Genomic DNA, 18820 nt, shown 5'->3' on the forward strand with positions numbered 1-18820 from the left:
ATTCTTAGATGGCTAGTGAGAGATCAAGATGAACTGGCTGGGCATGGCCTGTGGCTGCTGCCAATGCCCCTTCTCTCCAGCAAATATCTCTGATATTTGTGTGGGAATTTGGGAGTCATTAGAAAGGATATGTGAGGATGAGATAAAGAACTGGTTAGTGAAAGACTGAGGTTAGAGGCAGTTAGCCAGATAGCCATCAAGGTATTGGCATAGAAGTCTCACCTCTATCAATAAGACATCTACAGGTTTGAAGAAAATATACATATGCTATCAAGTTTCATAGTCCCTACAGTGTGTGCCTATATTGATTTTAGTAAGTTAAAATTAAATTTTAAAAATTCCAGGTTTTAGTGGCACTATACATATTTTGAATGCTCCGTAGCCATGTGATGAAAACAGACAATGTTTTCATCAGCATACAAATTTGTTCATGCCTTGTCCTGAAGCCACAAATTACTATTGCATATAATCTCAGAGTCCAAAGACACTTCGTGAAACCACAGCCCACTCTGGCATGTCACACACTTGAGAAAAGCTGGGTGAATAGATGCAAATCAGTCCAATCCCATACAACTCCTAAGCCAACAGGGACCAATTATAAAATATACTCAGAACTTTTCACAATGGGGAGAGACAACGGGTCATTGAAGAGATTCCAGGAGCTATAACAACATAGATTGTTCGCATAGACTCTTTTATCTCCCTTCACTGAAAAAAAAAAAATCCATGGTCATTAGAAGAAATAGCTGTGGCATGCTCACTTACAATAATGGGACATAGATGTGAATTAGAAAGAGGATTATTACCCTGTCGTTCATTCTTCAAGCTAAGACAGTAAGCATTTCTAACATTCTATATTTTTGATATCTCATAAAGCTGAAAATCATTTCATTTTTGTAAAAACATTTTATTTATTTCTCAATACATAGGTAGAATTGTGTTATTTTGATATTACTTTTATTTACAAATGTTAGACATTGTGAGAGAGCCCACTAGACAGTCTTTCATGCCAGTATAACACAAGAATTAAAACTGTCTTCTCTGGTGGCTGAGATCAGGTGGTCTGCAATACAAGAATCCAAAAGCCTGACTTGTCCATGGAAGATGGTGGTTGCATGCTTCTAATTTGTATGTTTCCATCTTTGTGATAAGATGCTTTAATAAACCTCTCAAATTAAAAAAAAAAAAGAAAAGAATCCAAAAGCCACAATAGAAATTCCCTAGGTGCATTTCCCAACAACATGCTTATCCACAGTAGAAAAGGACAGATTGATAACTGCAGCACCACATACCCCCTGATAATACCTCTGGTTAGTTTCCTTTTCTATAAAATATAGGTTATTAACAAACAGGTGGAACAAAAGGAAAAAGTAGAAGTAATTTGTACCTTCATGCAGATGAATAGAAAGAATAATTCCAAACGTATTATAATACAAAAAGGTAACCACACATGGTAAATATTTCAAAATAGCTACTAGAAAGAATGCTTCATTTTCTCAACTAAAGGAAATGCTAACTTGTGACAATAGTAAACCTATGGCTGTAAAATGATTTTATACATTGTATGCAAGAATTAAAATATACTTTACCCTATATTATCCAATATTACCATGTCTTGAAGAAAGATACAAGCATGCTTCTAAATGTTCTTTGTATTTGCGCTTGCTTTGAGCCTTCAGATTTTTCAGACTCATGAGGAACTATGCAGAACCCAGGAAACTGTGCAGCCAATCAGATTCAATACATCAGTGAGACTACCTGAACCCTGTCCTTAGAGTATTTAGTTACTACGAGGTATACAGAGGTAGAACTATGCTCTTATTACTTTTATATTTGAATATGTAGCAAACAGCAAAATCTATATCAACAACAGACTAATTTTCAAAATCCTTTCTCATCATTTATTGCTCCTTTCACTCTGTCTCTGAGTTCTTTTTGCCCCACAACTTCTTCATGGCATTTTTCACCTCTGCATTTCTAAGAGTGTAGATGATGGGGTTCAGCATGGGAGTGATGACTGTGTAGAACACAGCCACAAGTTTGTCTTCAGTAAATGCAGAGGAGGGTCTCAGATAAAGGAAGGTAGCAGGCCCAAAAAACAAGATGACCACTGTAATGTGAGAGGCACAGGTAGAGAGTGCCTTGAGCCTCCCCTCTGCTGAATGGTTCCTCAAGTTGACTAGGATGATGACATACGAGGTCACCAAGATAAGGAGAGAGATTATAGAGATTAAACCACTGTTGGCCATCACAACAACCCCCTCCATAAAGGTGTCAGTGCAGGCAAGCTTAAATAATGGCTGGAGGTCACAGAAGTAGTGGTCAATCACATTAGGACCACAGAAGGGCAATGGAATGGTGATGAGGATCTGGATTATGGAGTGAATGAGGCCCCCCAGCCAGGAACCAGCCACCAGCATGTGACACACTTGACGACTCATGATGTTCATGTAATGAAGAGGTTTGCAGATGGCCACATAGCGGTCATAGGCCATCACTACAAGCAGAAGAGTCTCAGCAACCCCCAATAAATGGAAGAAGAATATTTGAGCCAGGCAGCCCTTCAGGGAGATTGTTTTAATTTTAGCAAGTAAATCAATGATGAACTTAGGAACAACAGTGGAGGAGTAGCAGATCTCCACCAGGGAGAAGGAGCTGAGGAAGAAGTACATGGGAGAATGCAGACTCTTACTGATGCTGACTGTCACAACAATGATGCCATTGCCCAGCACTGTGGCCACATACATAGGAAGGAACAGTACAAAGCACACCTTCTGAACCTCTGGATCCTGGAAAAGGCCAGTGATGATCAATTCAGTCACGTTATTTATACTGACCATGGCTTCAGTTCAGGTGTGCTGGATGTCAGAGAATCCTGTTGAAAAAACATTTTAACACTAATTCATGACATGTATTGTATTGTAGATAATGTAAAACAGTTTACAATATATGTATTAATCATTTATTTAGTCAATAAATACTAGTTACATATACATTGCAGTCTAACATTTTATATTATTTTAATTTGTTTAGTTTTGTAACTAGAAAATGAATATGCAGAAAAACTATTACTTGACTATAATAATAGAAAAAGTAGAGAATTCTAGGACTCAGAACCATTCTATCAGGCTTTCATTCTGGGATCTTTGTAATTTACAGTGCAGTCCGAATTAGGAAGTCATTAGAGTTAAGAGCCTATTTACTAGTATAACCTTCAGTACATTCTGGCAGCTCCTCCTGCTGAGAAAATCCCTTTACCTGTGAAGAAGTCAAATTCCCATCCAATTATGGGTCCTACTTGGTGATTCTAAAAGAGCAAATTGCAGAATCCAAAACCTAAAAGAACTTTTAAAATCATCCATTTTATGCTATATCTTTCATTGGATAAAAATTACCAATTTAATTAAATCCACCACTCCCAAAATCATCAAATGCAGTCACTCTGTACAAAGTGCCCTTGTGGATCTATGGGGGAAATAAGGTTATTCAATACTCGGTAGCTGCTAAGAAACTCTGTACCTTAGTCACTTTACCTAGCTGTAGGTCAGAAGAGATGCTGTGCTCTTTGTCTTGCAAGAAGGAGCTCAACCATGGATTTCAAATAAACTGAAACTGTCTCCAACCCAACATGAAGTTTGTCCCAGCTGGAATACACCGTGACTCAAGGAGAAGTTTGGTTTTGGGGAAATTAGGAGGATAGGAACAAGCTTATGAATCCTGGTCCTTGAGCAAGCAAGGTCCCTTACATAATACCACCACACAACAGATTTCTCAATGAATACACCCAGTGAGCCAAGTTCTGGTCATCCTCAGCTTAACCAGGCTAGAATAAGGTGAAGTGGGTCTAAGGTGATATCTCCCAAATCTTTCTGCTCATAGACGAAGTGACAAAGGCTGAGAGGGGAGACCTGGCTTCCCAAACAACCTGCGGACGACTCTTCCATGCACTAAGTTAAACCAGCATTCTCAGTAGCTTTGAGATGTCTGACTGTTCTGGGTGGTGGTTGTCATTGCAATTCAAGAGCCTCACTTTGTCTCCAAGAAAAAAAACATCAATATTCCTAGCAGCTATTAGAAAGCAATTGTAACTTATGTATAAAGTTAATCACAGAATAAAAAGGAAACTCAGGGATCTACATGAAGATCAACATTTGAACATAAAGAATCATTACTGGCATAAGAAGCAGCAAAGAAAGAAATTTTAATTTTTTTCTTTTGACAAGAAAATCTCCCCACTCATTCTTTGTCCAAAGGTTGTGATTAAACACTGAGGTCTTTGAATTCTTTATAATAAACTAACTCACAGGCTATAACCAAGGGACAGATATCCCCCCATGGAATTTCTTTTCTCCAGAGGGAAACTTAGTGACTGAACTGTGACTCAAAGAAAAGGTTTAAAATTAATCTCAAGTATATTAGTGACTTTTGCATGAAGCTCTTTCTCTTGATAACTGGGAATGCAATGAAAAAAAGATGAAAATCAGGCATGTAGTTCACATTTTTCTCAGACTTGTCTACCTAAAATATTTAAAAGATAGTAGATAAGAGAAACAAGACTGGAATCCAGGACCTGAACATTAACTCTTGTTCAAAAGGAATCTGTTTTCTTATAACCATCCCATTTTCACCTCCCCACCTCTCATTTTCCCATTTCTACTCCTGCATGAATTAACAGTTAGCCTAGATTGTCTTCATTGCATCTTCCAGTTCCCATATTCATGCTCAATGTCGATATTTTTAAAATCACTTCCATTTCTACAAACTCTGTCTCTCCCTCCACGATGACAGTGGTCATGATCATGAAAGATGGAGGAAATTTTCTCTGAAAAAAGTTTTAATCACCCCTTCACTCATTCATTCACTTACTTACTTAACAGTACTACTGAGTCCTACAAAGTGCCAAGAACTAATTGAAGGATTGGGCTTAGTGGCACAAAATCAAACTCCCTGACACATGGAACTTAAATTTTTCCTATTCCCTGGTTGTACCTTCATTTTCTAGGAGGGTGTGATCAAAAGAGATCTATAAAGCAAATACAAGTAATGATTTTTTGGAACATGTAAGTCAAGAATATATAAGGACCATAAAATATCTTTACCCTTGTCATGCTCTTCTGTCCTTTGTTACTGTGTTCTTGTATTTATGTATATATGGTAGTTTTAGAATACTGTTATATATAAGACGGTGTATAATGAGTCTAATGCTATAATATATTTAAGATTTTTTCCAATAATAATATAGTAGCCATGAGGTCAGGTGATAAAATAGCCACAGAACACTGTCTTTATGGGTTTGATTTTATGTCACACTGGTTTTTTACCTAAACTAAATATACTCTGTGCTTAGTAAGACAAAAATAAATTCCATATTTCCTCCAAGACACAACAGTGATAGAGAAAGAAATTAACAAAACAATCATGTGAAACCCAGAAAGTAAGCAAGCCTGTCTTAGTTAGAGTTTCTATAGCTGTGAAAAGACACCATGACCATGGCAGCTATTATGAAGGAAAACATTTAATTGGGGTGGCTCACTTACAATTCAGAGGTTCAGTCCATTATAATCATAGTGGGACAAGGTGGCATGCAGGCAGACATAGTGCTGGAGAAGTAGCTGAGAGTTCTACATCTTGCAGGCAACAGGAAGTAGTCTCTGTGTCATCCTGAAGGAAGTCTGAACAAAAGAGACCTCAAAGCCCACCCCACAGTGACATACTTCTTCTAACAATGCCACATATACTTCAACAAATCCACACCTCCTAATAGTTCCACTCCCTTTGGGAGCCAATTTCTTTCAAACTGCCACAAGTCCTATGAAGAAAAGTAAAACTTACACTCTTAGCTACGAGACTATAAAGATTAAAAAAAAAAAAAAGTTACACACTCCCAATATGCAAAGACAAAGGAACAAAAAGATAGCAAGCAAGGATTGAACTAAAGCAGGATCAAGACCTAGAAGGGTAAACCCTAAATCCTGTAACTGTATCTGACATTATGAACATGTGGTATTATGGTCTAAGCTCCAAAGGACTTGGAGAGCACCACATCTATGGTCTTTCCATTTTCAATCTGCATGGCCTTTCTCTTTGGCTGCCTCTACTCACTGCCTGTGGCTCTCCCTAAGCCAAATTTCACATTTCTGGCACCTCCAATATGCTGGAGTCTCCACTCAAGCTTAGGCTTCATCCACACAGATTCATATATTGCCTAACCCTCAGGCCTATCTTTAGAATTTCAATGGAAATGTCTATTCCAATGGAGCCTTATAACTCTTCCATTCTGCATTCCTGAAAATCCAGTACCTTGTGGAAGATTCCTAACTCTGCTTAGGCAGTATATGGTTCCCTTGGACTGTCTGCATGACTCTTCCTGTGAACACATGGACAAACTTCTATTCAGTGCAATTAGAGTACCAACAACAGAGCAAAGAAATTATTTCAACCAATGAGTTGCTTTAGGATAATTTCAAGAGCATAGGTTCTTCTCAGGCAGCTGTTGTAGCTGATGTTTTCCTGGGTCCACCCAGCTCCTGCAGCTGCTCAGATGCAAGTAAACACACAGAGTATATTACTTATAAACTGTATGACCATGGCAACCAGTGTACAAAAGCATTATCCCACAGCAAGCTGTATCACTGAAAAGCCTGTATCAACATGAGTGACAACTCACAAAAGCTACATCCCTCATTCCATGCCCAGATCACAACCAGCTCCACCAAAGAGAATCTCTCTTCTCTGGTATTGTGTTTGGCCTATATAGGCTCAAAGAAGGGCCCCTTGATTCATGTAAGTGCCCGTGGCTACCTGAAACTTAGCAACCACCCTGATCCCTGCAGAAGGGAATATTTCAGCTTGGAGAAAATAGATACACAACAGTGTTGTACAAGATTACTTTAAGGTGTATTACTTTTGTTTATGTTGCTTTGGTTTAACTCTGTGAAACTGTGTTACTGTGCCTGTTTAAAACACATGATGGTCTAATAAAGAGCTGAATGGCCAATAGTAAGGCAGGAGAAAGGATAGGCAGGGTGGCAGGCAGAGAGAATATATAGAAAGAAAAAAACTGGGAGGGAAAGAAGTAGCCAGAGAAGGAGCAAGAACAAGGAGAGGAGGATGCTAGGAGCCAGCCACCTAGCCACACAGCCAGCCACAGAGTAAGAGTGAAAGTAAGGTTACAGAAGTAAGAAAAGAAAAAAGCCCAGAGGCAAAATGTAGATGGGATAATTTAAAGATAAGAAAAGCTGGCTAGAAACAAGCCAAGTGAATGCTGGGTATTTACAAATAATCATAAGCCTCTGTGTGTGTGATTTATTTGGGAGCTGGGTGGTGGGCCTCCTGTAGTGGGTAGCCATTCCAGCTTTGATCTGGAAGTTCCAACCCCCATTGAGGTTTCAGTAACTGTCATGCCTACAAGGTGGGGCCAAGAGAAGGCCTTAAAGACCGGAGATCCAGATGTGCCGTGCTCTCTTTGTTCCTGGACCCTGGATGGTGGAGGTTGACTGAGCAGAGTTCTCCAGAGAACACCACCAAACTACGACACACCTTCCCTTGACCCTGCAACTTACCTATCCCTTCATTTGTAAGTTATACCACTAATAAACCTCCCTTTTAACTACGTGGAGTGGCCTTAATAATTTCACCAATATCTGGCACCCAATGTGGGGCAAATTCCAAAGGCCTGGGTGGCTCCCACCCTCAGCCTCCTCCCTGGCTGGCGGGTACCTAAACCTGCCTGCAAATTTCATATAACCAGGGAACACCTACACATTTCCATTCCCAAAAAAGGGAGCAGCTAGTTGGGTCTCAGTTCCCTAGCTTAGCCCCGATACCAGCAAAAAACCACTGTGAGTGAGGCATTCCCCACCTCCCTGAGTGCCGGCACTGGCTCTCCGCCATCTCAACTCCTGCCTTCAGCAGAATAAGTCTTCCTCAAGACCCACCTATATCACTCTTGGGCATATACCCAAGGAATGCTCAATCTTACCACAAGGACACATGCTCAACTATGTTCATATCAGCATTATTCGCAATAGCAAGAACATGGAAACAACCTAGATGCCCCTCAGCTTAAGAATGGATAAAGAAAATATGGCACATATACACAATGGAGTACTACTCAGCAGTAAAAAAACAATGATATCATGAAATTTGCAGGCAAATGGATAGAACTAGAAAATATCATCTTGAGTGAGGTAACCCAGACTCAGAAGGACAAACATAGTATATACTCACTAATAAGTGGATATTAAATGTGAGGGAAAGGTTGGCCAGACTGCAACCCACAACTCCAGAGAAGCTAGCTAACAGAGAAAGACCCTAGGAGGGACACATGGATGACCCAGTGAAGGAGAAGTGGATGAGATCTACATGAGTATACTAGGTGTGGGGGGTGGCAGAGGACAAGGAGTGGGGGATGAAAACATAGGGAAATGGGAGGGTCAAGCTGAAACAGGGACACAGTGGGAGGGCAGAGAGGAGGATACCATGATAGATGAGGACATCATGGGAATAGGAAGAGGCAGGGTGCTGGGAAGGCTCTCAGCAATCTACAACGTTGACCCTACATTGGTCTGCTGGCAGTGGTTCAGAGGGTACCTGGACTGGTCTACTCTAGTGACCAGCCTAGCAAATAACCTAGCTGTGATCACAGAGCCTTTGTGTAGTGACTGATGGAGGCAGATTCAGAGATCCACAGCCAGGCACCAGGCTGAGCTCAGGGAATCCAATTGATGAGAGAGGAGAGATACTACAGGCGAGGGACGTTGAGATCATGATGGGAGGATCTGCAAAGATGACCGGCCACACTAGTAGAAGCCCATGAACTGTGAACTGGTGGCTGTGGAGCCCCCATGGGACTGGACTAGGCCCTCTGGATATGGAAGACTGTTGTTTGGCTCGAACTGTTTGGGGGGTCACCCAGGCAGGGGAACGGGATCTGTCTCTGGTCTATGGGCAGGCTTCTGGAACTCGGTGTCTGTGATGTGACACTTTGCACAGCCTTTGTGTAGTGGGAAGGGGCTTGGACCTACCTAGGCTCAGTGTGCTGGGCTCTGCTGACTCCCCTTGGGAGACCTGGATTTGGGAGATATGGGGATGTGGGGTGGCTTGGGAAAGAGGACTAGGGGGTGGGAGAAGGGAGGAGGGGGGATCTGTGGATAGTATGTGAAGTGAGTAGAAAATTTCTTAATAAAGAAAAATGGGGGTGGGGAGTAAGTAGACCAAGATTTAAAAAGAAAAAAAAAGAGAGAATTTTGCCATTTCTAGAACAGGATAAACTCAAAACTCAAAGGACACTTCTACTGACCGGAGGTTGTTTTACTCCATTGCAGTGATTCTCGAGCTGTGAGTCATAACCCTCTGGCAAACCTCTGTCTCCAAAAATATTTACATTACAATTCATAACAGTAGCACAATTACAGTTATGAAAGAGCAACAAAAATGATTTTATGGCTGGGGGTCACCCCATATCATGACGAACTGTGCTAAAGGCGCACAGCATTAGGAAGATTGAGAACCACTGCTTAGTTGCAATACTGAAAATTTATTAGAGACAGGCTACTCTAAATCAGAATACATTCATTAAAAATAAGTATTTAAACTTTGACCCAAGTCCCACATAGCATGTACATATTATCTTGAAGTAGATAAACACAAACTACAAAACTGAAAATTATTAATATCTATATTATATAATCTTCATGACCTTGGATTAAAATTTTCTTTGTTTTTACATTTAAAAAAAAAAGTCGTTCGAAGGCATCTACAGCTGAGATCCGTGGAATATCAACGCAGCACAGAAAAACCTGAGCTAACAGCAAAAGCGCATGTTTCAGACGGCCCCGGCAGCGGAGACAAGCAGACGCAGGTAGGCCCCGTGGCAGCGGCCGACAGGGACATACAGGCCCGGTGGCGCCCCGCAGAGGTAGATGGGCCTGGCAGCAGTGACAAGCAGAGGTAGGTAGGTCTGCAGCAGCAGCCGGCAGAGACATACAGGCCTGTTGGAGGCCCGCAGAGGCAGATAGACCCAGCCGCAGCTGACAGGGATATACAGGCCCGGTGGCGGTGGCGGACCGCAGAGGTAGACAGGCCCAGGGACGGAGACAAGCAGACACAGCTTGGAACAGGGACGCCCCTAACCCCAACACCTGGGGAAGAAGCTATCTCCGTGGGTTGGAACCAGAACGAATCGGAACACTCCGTCTGAGGACAACCCAGGGCCCAGCTGCTGATCCTGTGAAACCCAACAACTTGGAGGTGTTGGTGAGACTACCCGGCTCAGCTGAAACCCATCTGGGAGAGGATTCAGATTCCTACAGTTTGAAGTCTGAAGAAACAAGATCAGCTGAGGAGTTGACAAATGAACAAAACGTGACCTGGGAACACAGAAGAAGGTGCTACCCAGCCACCAAACCAGATCACCAGAATCATAAGTATATAATTCACCGACTGAAATCAGCTGCCCCTGAAGAAATAGCCCAATAGCACCAATTTAACCAAGAACCCCTAATAAACCAAGACTAAAAATTAGAAAAAGAGAGGCACTCTCAGACACAGACACCACCTGCACCGCACAGAGGAAGAGATGAATGCCAGTGCAAAAATACAGGCAACAACATAAAGACCTATATGGCAACATCAGAACCTAGTGATTCTACACCTGCAAGACCTAAACATACCATGACAGAAGAAACAGAAGAAATCAACCCTAAAAATGACTTTAAGAAGATGATAGAGGCCCTTAAAGAAGAAATAAAACATTCCCTCAATGAGGAAATAAAAACTTTCCTTAAAGAGGAAGTGAAAAACTAACTTAAAGAGGAAATAAAAACTTTCCTTAAAGAGGAAATGAAAATTTCCCTTAAAGAGGAAATAAAAACTTCCCTTAAAGAGGAACTAAAAAACTCCATTAAAGAGGAAATAAAAAACTCCCTTAAAGAAATGGAAGAAAAAATGAACAAAAAAATGGGAAGAAATCAAATCAAGCCAAGAAAAAGCAATTAAACAGATGAAAGAAACATTCCAAGATCTGAAAAATGAATTTGAGACAATAAAGAAAACACATGCTGAGGGAATGCTGGAAATAGAAATCCTGACTAAACGAACAGGAACTACAGAAACAAGCATAACCAACGGATTGCAAGAGATGGAACAGAGAATCTCAGACACTGAAGACACAATAAAGAAAATAGATTCATCAGTCAAATAAAACACTAAAGACAAAAAAGTCATAACAGAAAACGTCCAGGAAATTTGGGACACCATGAAAAGACCAAACCTAAGAATAATAGGGATAGAAGAAGGAGAAGAATACCAACTCAAAGGCACAGAAAATATATTCAACAAAATCATAGAAGAAAGCTTTCCTAACCTAAAGAAAGAAATACCTATGAAGATACAAGAAGCTTACAGAACACCAAATAGGCTGGATCAAAAAAAAAAAAAAAAGTCCCCTCGCCACATAATAATCAAAACACTAAACACACAGAACAAAGAAAAAATATTAAGAGCTGCAAAGGAAAAAGACCAAGTAACATATAAAGGCAAACCCATCAGAATAACACCAGACTACTCAATAGAGACTATGAAAGCTAGAAGATCATGGACAAATCTCATGCAGACACTAAGAGACCACGGATGCCAACCCAGACTATTATACCCAGCAAAACTCTCAATCACCATAGGAGTAAACAAAATATTCCAGGATAAAACCAGATTTAATCAATACCTGTCCACAAACCCAGCCCTACAGAAAGCACTAGAAGGGAAAATTCAACCCAAAGAAGCTAAACACATCCATGAAAAATCAAGCAATAGGTAATCCCACACCAACATACACCAAAGAAGGACAACACAACAAAACCACACACAAAAATCCAAACGGGAATTAACAATCACTGGTCATTAATATCCATCAATATCAATGGTCTCAACTCACCTATAAAAAGACACAGGCTAACAGAATGGATAAGAAAACAGGACCCATCCATCTGCTGCATACAAGAAACACACCTTAACTTCAAAGACAGACACTACCTCCGAGTAAAGGGCTGGGAAAAGGCTTTCCAAGCAAATGGACCTAAGAAACAAGCTGATGTAGCTATCCTAATATCTAATAAAATAGACTTCAAACTAAAATCAATCAAAAGAGATCAGAGTGGACATTACATATTAATCACGGGAAAAATCCACCAAGATGAAGTCTCGATTCTAAACATTTATGCTCCAAATACAAAAGCACCCACATTCATAAAAGAAACACGACTAAAGTTTAAAACGCACATCAAACCCCACACATTAGTAGTGGGAGATTTTAACACACCACTCTCACCAAAAGATAGATCTACCAGACAGAAATTTAACAAAGAAATAAAGGACCTAACAGATGTTATGACTCAAATGGACCTAATAGATATCTACAGAATATTCCATCCGAACACAAAAGAATATACCGTTCTTCTCAGCACCCCATGGAACCCTCTCAAAAAATGACCACATGCTTGGCCACAAAACAAATCTCAACAGTTACCAAAAAATTGGAATAACCTCCTGTATCTTATCAGACCACCATGCCTTAAAGTTAGGCCTCAACAACAACAAAAATTATAGAAAACCCACAAACTCATAAAAACTGAATAATGCCCACCTGAAACATCAATGGGTCAAGGAAGAAATAAAGGAATGAAATTAAAGATTTCCTAGAATTCAATGAAAATGAAAGTACAACATACCCAAACTTATGGGACACTATGAAAGCAGTGCTAAGAGGAAAATTCATAGCTCTAAATGCACACATAAAGAAGATGGAGCAATCCATACCAATGAATTAACAGCACAACTGAAAGCTCTAGAACAAAAAGAAACAAACTCACCGAGGAGAAATAGACGCCAGGAAATAATCAAATTGAGGGCTGAAATCAATGAAATAGAAAACAAGAGAACAATACAAAAAAATCAATGAAACAAAGAGTTGGTTCTTTGAAAAAAATCAACAAGATAGACAAACCCCTAGCCAAATTAACCAAAAGACAAAGAGAGAGCACTCAAATTCACAAAATCAGAAATGAAAAGGGAGACATAACAACAGACAACGAGGAAATCCAGAGAGTCATCAGATCATACTTCAAAAACCTGTATTCCACAAAAATGGAAAACCAGGAAGAAATGGACAATTTTCTGGATAAATACCACGTGCCAAAATTAAATCAAGACCAGATAAACCATTTAAATAGACCAATAACCCCTAAAGAAATAGAAACAGTCATCAAAAGTCTCCCAACCAAAAAAAGCCCAGGACCACATGGTTTCAGTGCAGAATTCTACCAGACTTTCAAAGAAGAACTAATACCAATACTCTTCAAAGTGTTCCATACAATAGAAACAGAAGGAACACTACCAAACTCTTTTTATGAGGCTACAATTACCCTGATACCCAAACCACACAAAGATGCAACAAAGAAAGAGAACTACAGACCAATCTCCCTCATGAACACTGATGCAAAAATACTCAACAAAATATTGGCAAACTGAATCCAAGAATACATCAAAACAATCATCCATCACGACCAAGTAGGATTCATCCCAGGGATGCAAGGATGGTTCAACATATGAAAATCAGTCAATGTAATACACCATATAAACAAACTGAAAGAAAAAAAAATACATGATCATCTCCTTAGATGCTGAAAAAGCCTTTGACAAAATCCAACACTCCTTCATGATAAAGGTCTTAGAAAGATCAGGAATACAAGGAACATTTCTAAACATAATAAAAGCAATTTTTAGCAAGCCAACAGCAAACATCAAATTAAAAGGAGAGAAACTCAAAGCAATACCACTAAATTCAGGAACAAGACAAGGCTGTCCACTCTCCCCATATTTATTCAATATAGTACTAGAAGTTCTAGCTAGAGCAATAAGACAACAAAAGGAGATCAAAGGGATACAAATTGGCAAGGAAGAAGTCAAACTTTCACTATTTGCAGATGATATGATAGTATACATAAGTGACCCCAAAAACTCTACCAGGGAACTCCTACAGCTGATAAATTCCTTCAGTAAAGTGGCAGGATACAAGATCAACTCAAAAAAATCAGTAGCCCTCCTATACACAAATGATAAAAGGGCTGAGAAAGAAGTCAGAGAAACATCACCCTTTACAATAGCCACAAATAATATAAAATACCTTGGGATAACACTAACTAAACAAGTTGATAAGAACTTTAAATCTCTAAAGAAAGAAATTGAAGAAGATATCAGAAAATGGAAGGATCTCCCATGCTCATGGATAGGTAGGATTAACATAGTAAAAATGGCAATCTTACCAAAAGCAATCTACAGATTCAATGCAATCCCCATCAAAATCCCAACACAATTCTTCACAGACTTGGAAAGAAAAATACTCACCTTTATATGGAAAAACAAAAGACCCAGGATAGCTAAAAGAATCCTATACGATAAAGCAACCCTTGGAGGCATCACCATCCCTGACCTCAAACTCTACTATAGAGCTATAGTAGTAAAAACAGGTTGGAACTGGTATAAAAACCGACATACGGAACAATGGAATCGAATTGAAGACCCTGACATTAATCCATGCACATATGAACACCTGGTTTTTGACAAAGGAGCCAAAACTATACAATGGAACAAAGAAAGTATCTTCAACAAATGGTGCTGGCATAACTGGATGTCAATATGTAAAAGATTACAAATAGATTCATATCTGTCACCATGCACAAAACTCAAGTCCAAGTGGATCAAAGACCTCAACATAAATCCAGTTACACTAAACTTAATAGAAAAGAAAATAGGAAGCACTCTTGAACGCATTGGCACCGGAGACCATTTCCTAAATAAAACACCGACAGCACAGACCCTGAGCACAACAATTAATAAATGGGACCTCTCGAAACTGAGAAGCTTTTGCAGGGCAAAAGACACAGTCAATAAGACAAAAAGACAGCCAACAGAATGGGAAAAGATCTTCACCAACCCCACATCTGACAGAGGATTGATCTCCACAATATATAAAGAACTCAAGAAACTAGACATCAAAGTGCTGAACAGTCCAATTAAAGAATGGGCTAAAGAGCTAAACAGAGAATTCACAAAATAAGAACTACAAATGGCTGAAAGACATTTAAAGAAATGCTCAACATCCTTAATCATCAGAGAATTGCAAATCAAAACGACTCTGAGATACCACCTTACACCTGTCAGAATGGCTACGATCAAAAACAACAATGACAACCAATGTTGGAGAGGATGTGGAGCAAAGGGAACACTCCTCCACTGTTGGTGGGAATGTAAACTTGTACAACCACTGTGGAAATCAGTATGGCGGTTTCTCAGAAAATTAGGAATTGAACTACCTCAAGACCCAGCCATCCCACTCTTGGGCATATACCCAAGGAATGCTGATTCATAACATAAAGATACATGCTCAGCTATGTTCATAGCAGCACTATTTGTAATAGCCAGAACCTGGAAACAACCTAGATGCCCATCAACGGAAGAATGGATGAAAAAAATGTGGTACATATACACAATGGAGTACTACTCAGCAGAGAAAAACAATGAAAGCATGAAATTTGCAGGCAAATGGATGGAACTAGAAAAAATCATCCTGAGTTAGGTAACCCAAACCCAGAAAGACAGTTATGGTATGTACTCACTCATAGGTGGATTCTAGATATAAAATAAAGAACAATCAGACCACAACACATAGAACCATAGAGGCTATATATATAGCATGGAGGTCCCTAGGACGACTGCGGCTTATAATAAATTTCAGTTTTACTCAATTATTGAAAAAAATAGCCAAATGAATGGAAACACATGAACTATGAACCAAAGGCTGAGGGGCCCCCAGCTGGATCAGGCCCTCTGAATAGGTGGAAAAATAGCTACGATGACCAAGATGTTGATGCTCTCACTACATCCAAACCATCATGGACCTCAGATGACAACCATGGCAGTCAGATTGACTCTGTAGTGTGAGAAAGATACCTCACAGGAATTCTATGAGCAAGGGGATCAAGACCGTGATGGGGAAATCTACAGAGACAACTGAATGAAACTAGTGGGAACTCATGAACTTTAGACCAACAGTTGTGGAGCCTTCATGGGACTGGACTAGGCCCTCTGCATAAGTGAGACAGTTGTATAGCTTGGTCTGTTTAAGGGATCTATCCCTGATGCAAGAGTGGGCGTTTTAGAGCCCATTACCTATGGTGGGACACCTTATTCATTCTTTATGCAGGGGGGAGGGGCTTGGACCTGAATATACAAGGCTTTTCTTACTCCCTATGGGAGGACATGTTTTCAGAGAAGGGGATGGGGGATGAGTTGGGGGAGGGGGAAGGCTGGGGGTTGATTGGGAGGAGGGATGAGAAGAAGACTTGTAATTGGTATGTAAAATGAATAAAAAAATTTCTTAATAAAGAAAAAAAAAAGTCGTTCACAGAAGTTAAGGAATATGCACTTCAGGTTGTGCCTGACAGGCAATTGGATTAGCCTAATGAATGTCAGAGCCTGAGGAAAAGATGTGGTGCCAACACATGTGTGTTTGAAAATTCTATGTGATTTGCATTGTAAGGATTCACACTCAACCAGAGCTTATGGGGCATCAATTATGGGCAGGGTAGTAGGAATTACAAAGAGGAAGGAACAACGCACACTATTATGCACGACAGCAAACCATCTGAGAAACACATATGAATAATCACAATGAAAGTGGCAATGTTTATATCATGTTTCTAAAATGGCTACAAAAATGAGACCCAAGTCTACCTCAGGAAGAGGGAGTTTGGGAGAGACTTTATAAGAAAGATGATTTTAGTTAACCAAGATTTTAACAGATCTCTAAGATTTTGCCATATGTTAAAGGAAGGTAAAGGCATCCACAAAGAATAAGCAGAATTTACTCCAGGAATGTTCACCTGTCCTACTGTCATTTCCTGATGCTGTGATAAAATATCCTGACAAAAGCAACCTAAGGGAGAAGGGGCTTGCTTGGCTCACAGTTCAGGTCATGGTCCATCATTGCAGAGAGACAAGGTGACAGGAACTTGAAGTGGCTAGTCACATCATGTCCACACTCAACAGCAGAAAGCAAGAGATTAACTCAAGCATGCTGGTCTTCAGTTGCCCACTCCACTTCTACAAAATTCAGTATCTCCTGCCCATGGAATGGTGCCACACAAAGTGAGTGAGTTTGCCTATTAATCAAGATAATTCCCCATTAAATGCCCGTAGGCCAAGAACTGTGGGATATCATTCTATATGCTGCTAATGGACAAGCAGTTTTAATTAAGATAAACTTCTGAGTAATTATTTTATAAGCACACCACAGGATCACGGGGCTGGTAGAAGCAGAGAAACTTCCAACTACAGCCAAGCTAAACTATACAAACCTTCACTGAGACTCCCTTAACAGGTGAGTCTAGATTTTGTCAACCTGCTAATTAAAACTATCATACCAACCATGCTTAAGGATTAGTGGATACACCAAAGAGAATGAAGAATTACATGATGATTGTATAACTACTATTCATCTACATATCTCTATCATATCTCTAGGAGAAATGGGGAAACAAATGCTCCAAGTATACATCTAGCATGCTTGATCGATTTTCTAGGGAAGCTGCTGGAATTAATTTACCTGGTCTGTGATACATAAAACAGATGCACAGCAAATGAAGTGCAGGCCTTAGTAATCTCAAAGCCAAAGGAGGCCAATTTCGTGACAGTCTGAAAATGGTTGGTATTCTGTGGGTTTTTGGGTGACATGAAAATTCTGAAAGGTGAAATAATATTGAAGGCACATTTCTCTTGTATTTTTCACCAAAACATAGTAACAAACTTTAAAAGTAGGTATATACAGGTCTGGAGTTAAACATGCACAAAGTCAACATGGTCAAAATGTAAGATCAACATTGATAATTTATTCCTGCTTGATTCTTCTGAGTTAAGAAAATATACAAATTTTTTATATTCTATGTTTTTACATCTGTACAGACAAAAATTACTAATTTTCTTAAAAACTATTTTACTTCATCATTCTTGTTGGTAGGCAGAATATATGCCATTTTTAATGTTATTTCCTATTATGTATGTTAGACATTGTAATAGGGCCCAAAGTCTGCTTTTGCACCATTATGTCACAAGATGTAAAACTAATTCAGATTTTTTTCTTATGATCAGGATCAGATGGTCTCTAAGGTACAATATGCCAATCAGAAGAAGAGAAAAATGTAATGATGCATTTGTCTACATTAGAAGAGAAAAGCAGATTAATATCCTCATGCCAAATATCCCATGATAATCCCATTGCTTTGTTCCCTTTCTAAATGAAACACACTTAGTTATCTTGAGGGATGGAGAAGGAAAGAATGGAGGGGAAAAAGCAAGAAAGGAAGGGATGAAGAAAAGTAATGATTAACCTACGAAAATTTGTCAAAATGGTCTCTATTCAGTTCATGGGTTTGGGTGGATAGCAGGACAAACTTTGAATCTTCCATAGAACAGTAAGAAAACTGAGTGAGAATGATCAATGAATGAATGATTAATGAATATTTTAGGATCAGTACTGGAGAACAAGTTGAATGTACCTAGCATACAAAATCATGAATATATGTATGTATGTATGTATGTACATGTATATGTATATTTACTAGTTACTATGATCTAATAATCACATATTGGATACATGTATTGAAATCCATGCTATATCCATAAGTGCATAAAGATATTATGGAGTGGGAGAGGAAGAAGGAATAAACCAATGAAGTGGATTTTGTCCTAGAAAAAAACACTTTGAATT

General features: G+C 39.5%; 1 protein-coding gene across 1 annotated transcript; it reads right to left on the reverse strand.

Annotated features, from left to right (window-relative positions):
- Positions 1 to 1913: 1913 nt before the first annotated feature.
- LOC102904437 (olfactory receptor 4B13-like) lies at positions 1914 to 2840 on the reverse strand. The gene has a single exon (XM_006998310.4). The coding sequence runs from the start codon at positions 2838 to 2840 to the stop codon at positions 1914 to 1916; it is 927 nt and encodes a 308-aa protein (XP_006998372.4).
- Between the last annotated feature and the right edge of the window lie 15980 nt (positions 2841 to 18820).

This window comes from Peromyscus maniculatus, chromosome 4 (genome assembly GCF_049852395.1).
Source record: "Peromyscus maniculatus bairdii isolate BWxNUB_F1_BW_parent chromosome 4, HU_Pman_BW_mat_3.1, whole genome shotgun sequence".
Taxonomy (NCBI): domain Eukaryota; kingdom Metazoa; phylum Chordata; class Mammalia; order Rodentia; family Cricetidae; genus Peromyscus; species Peromyscus maniculatus.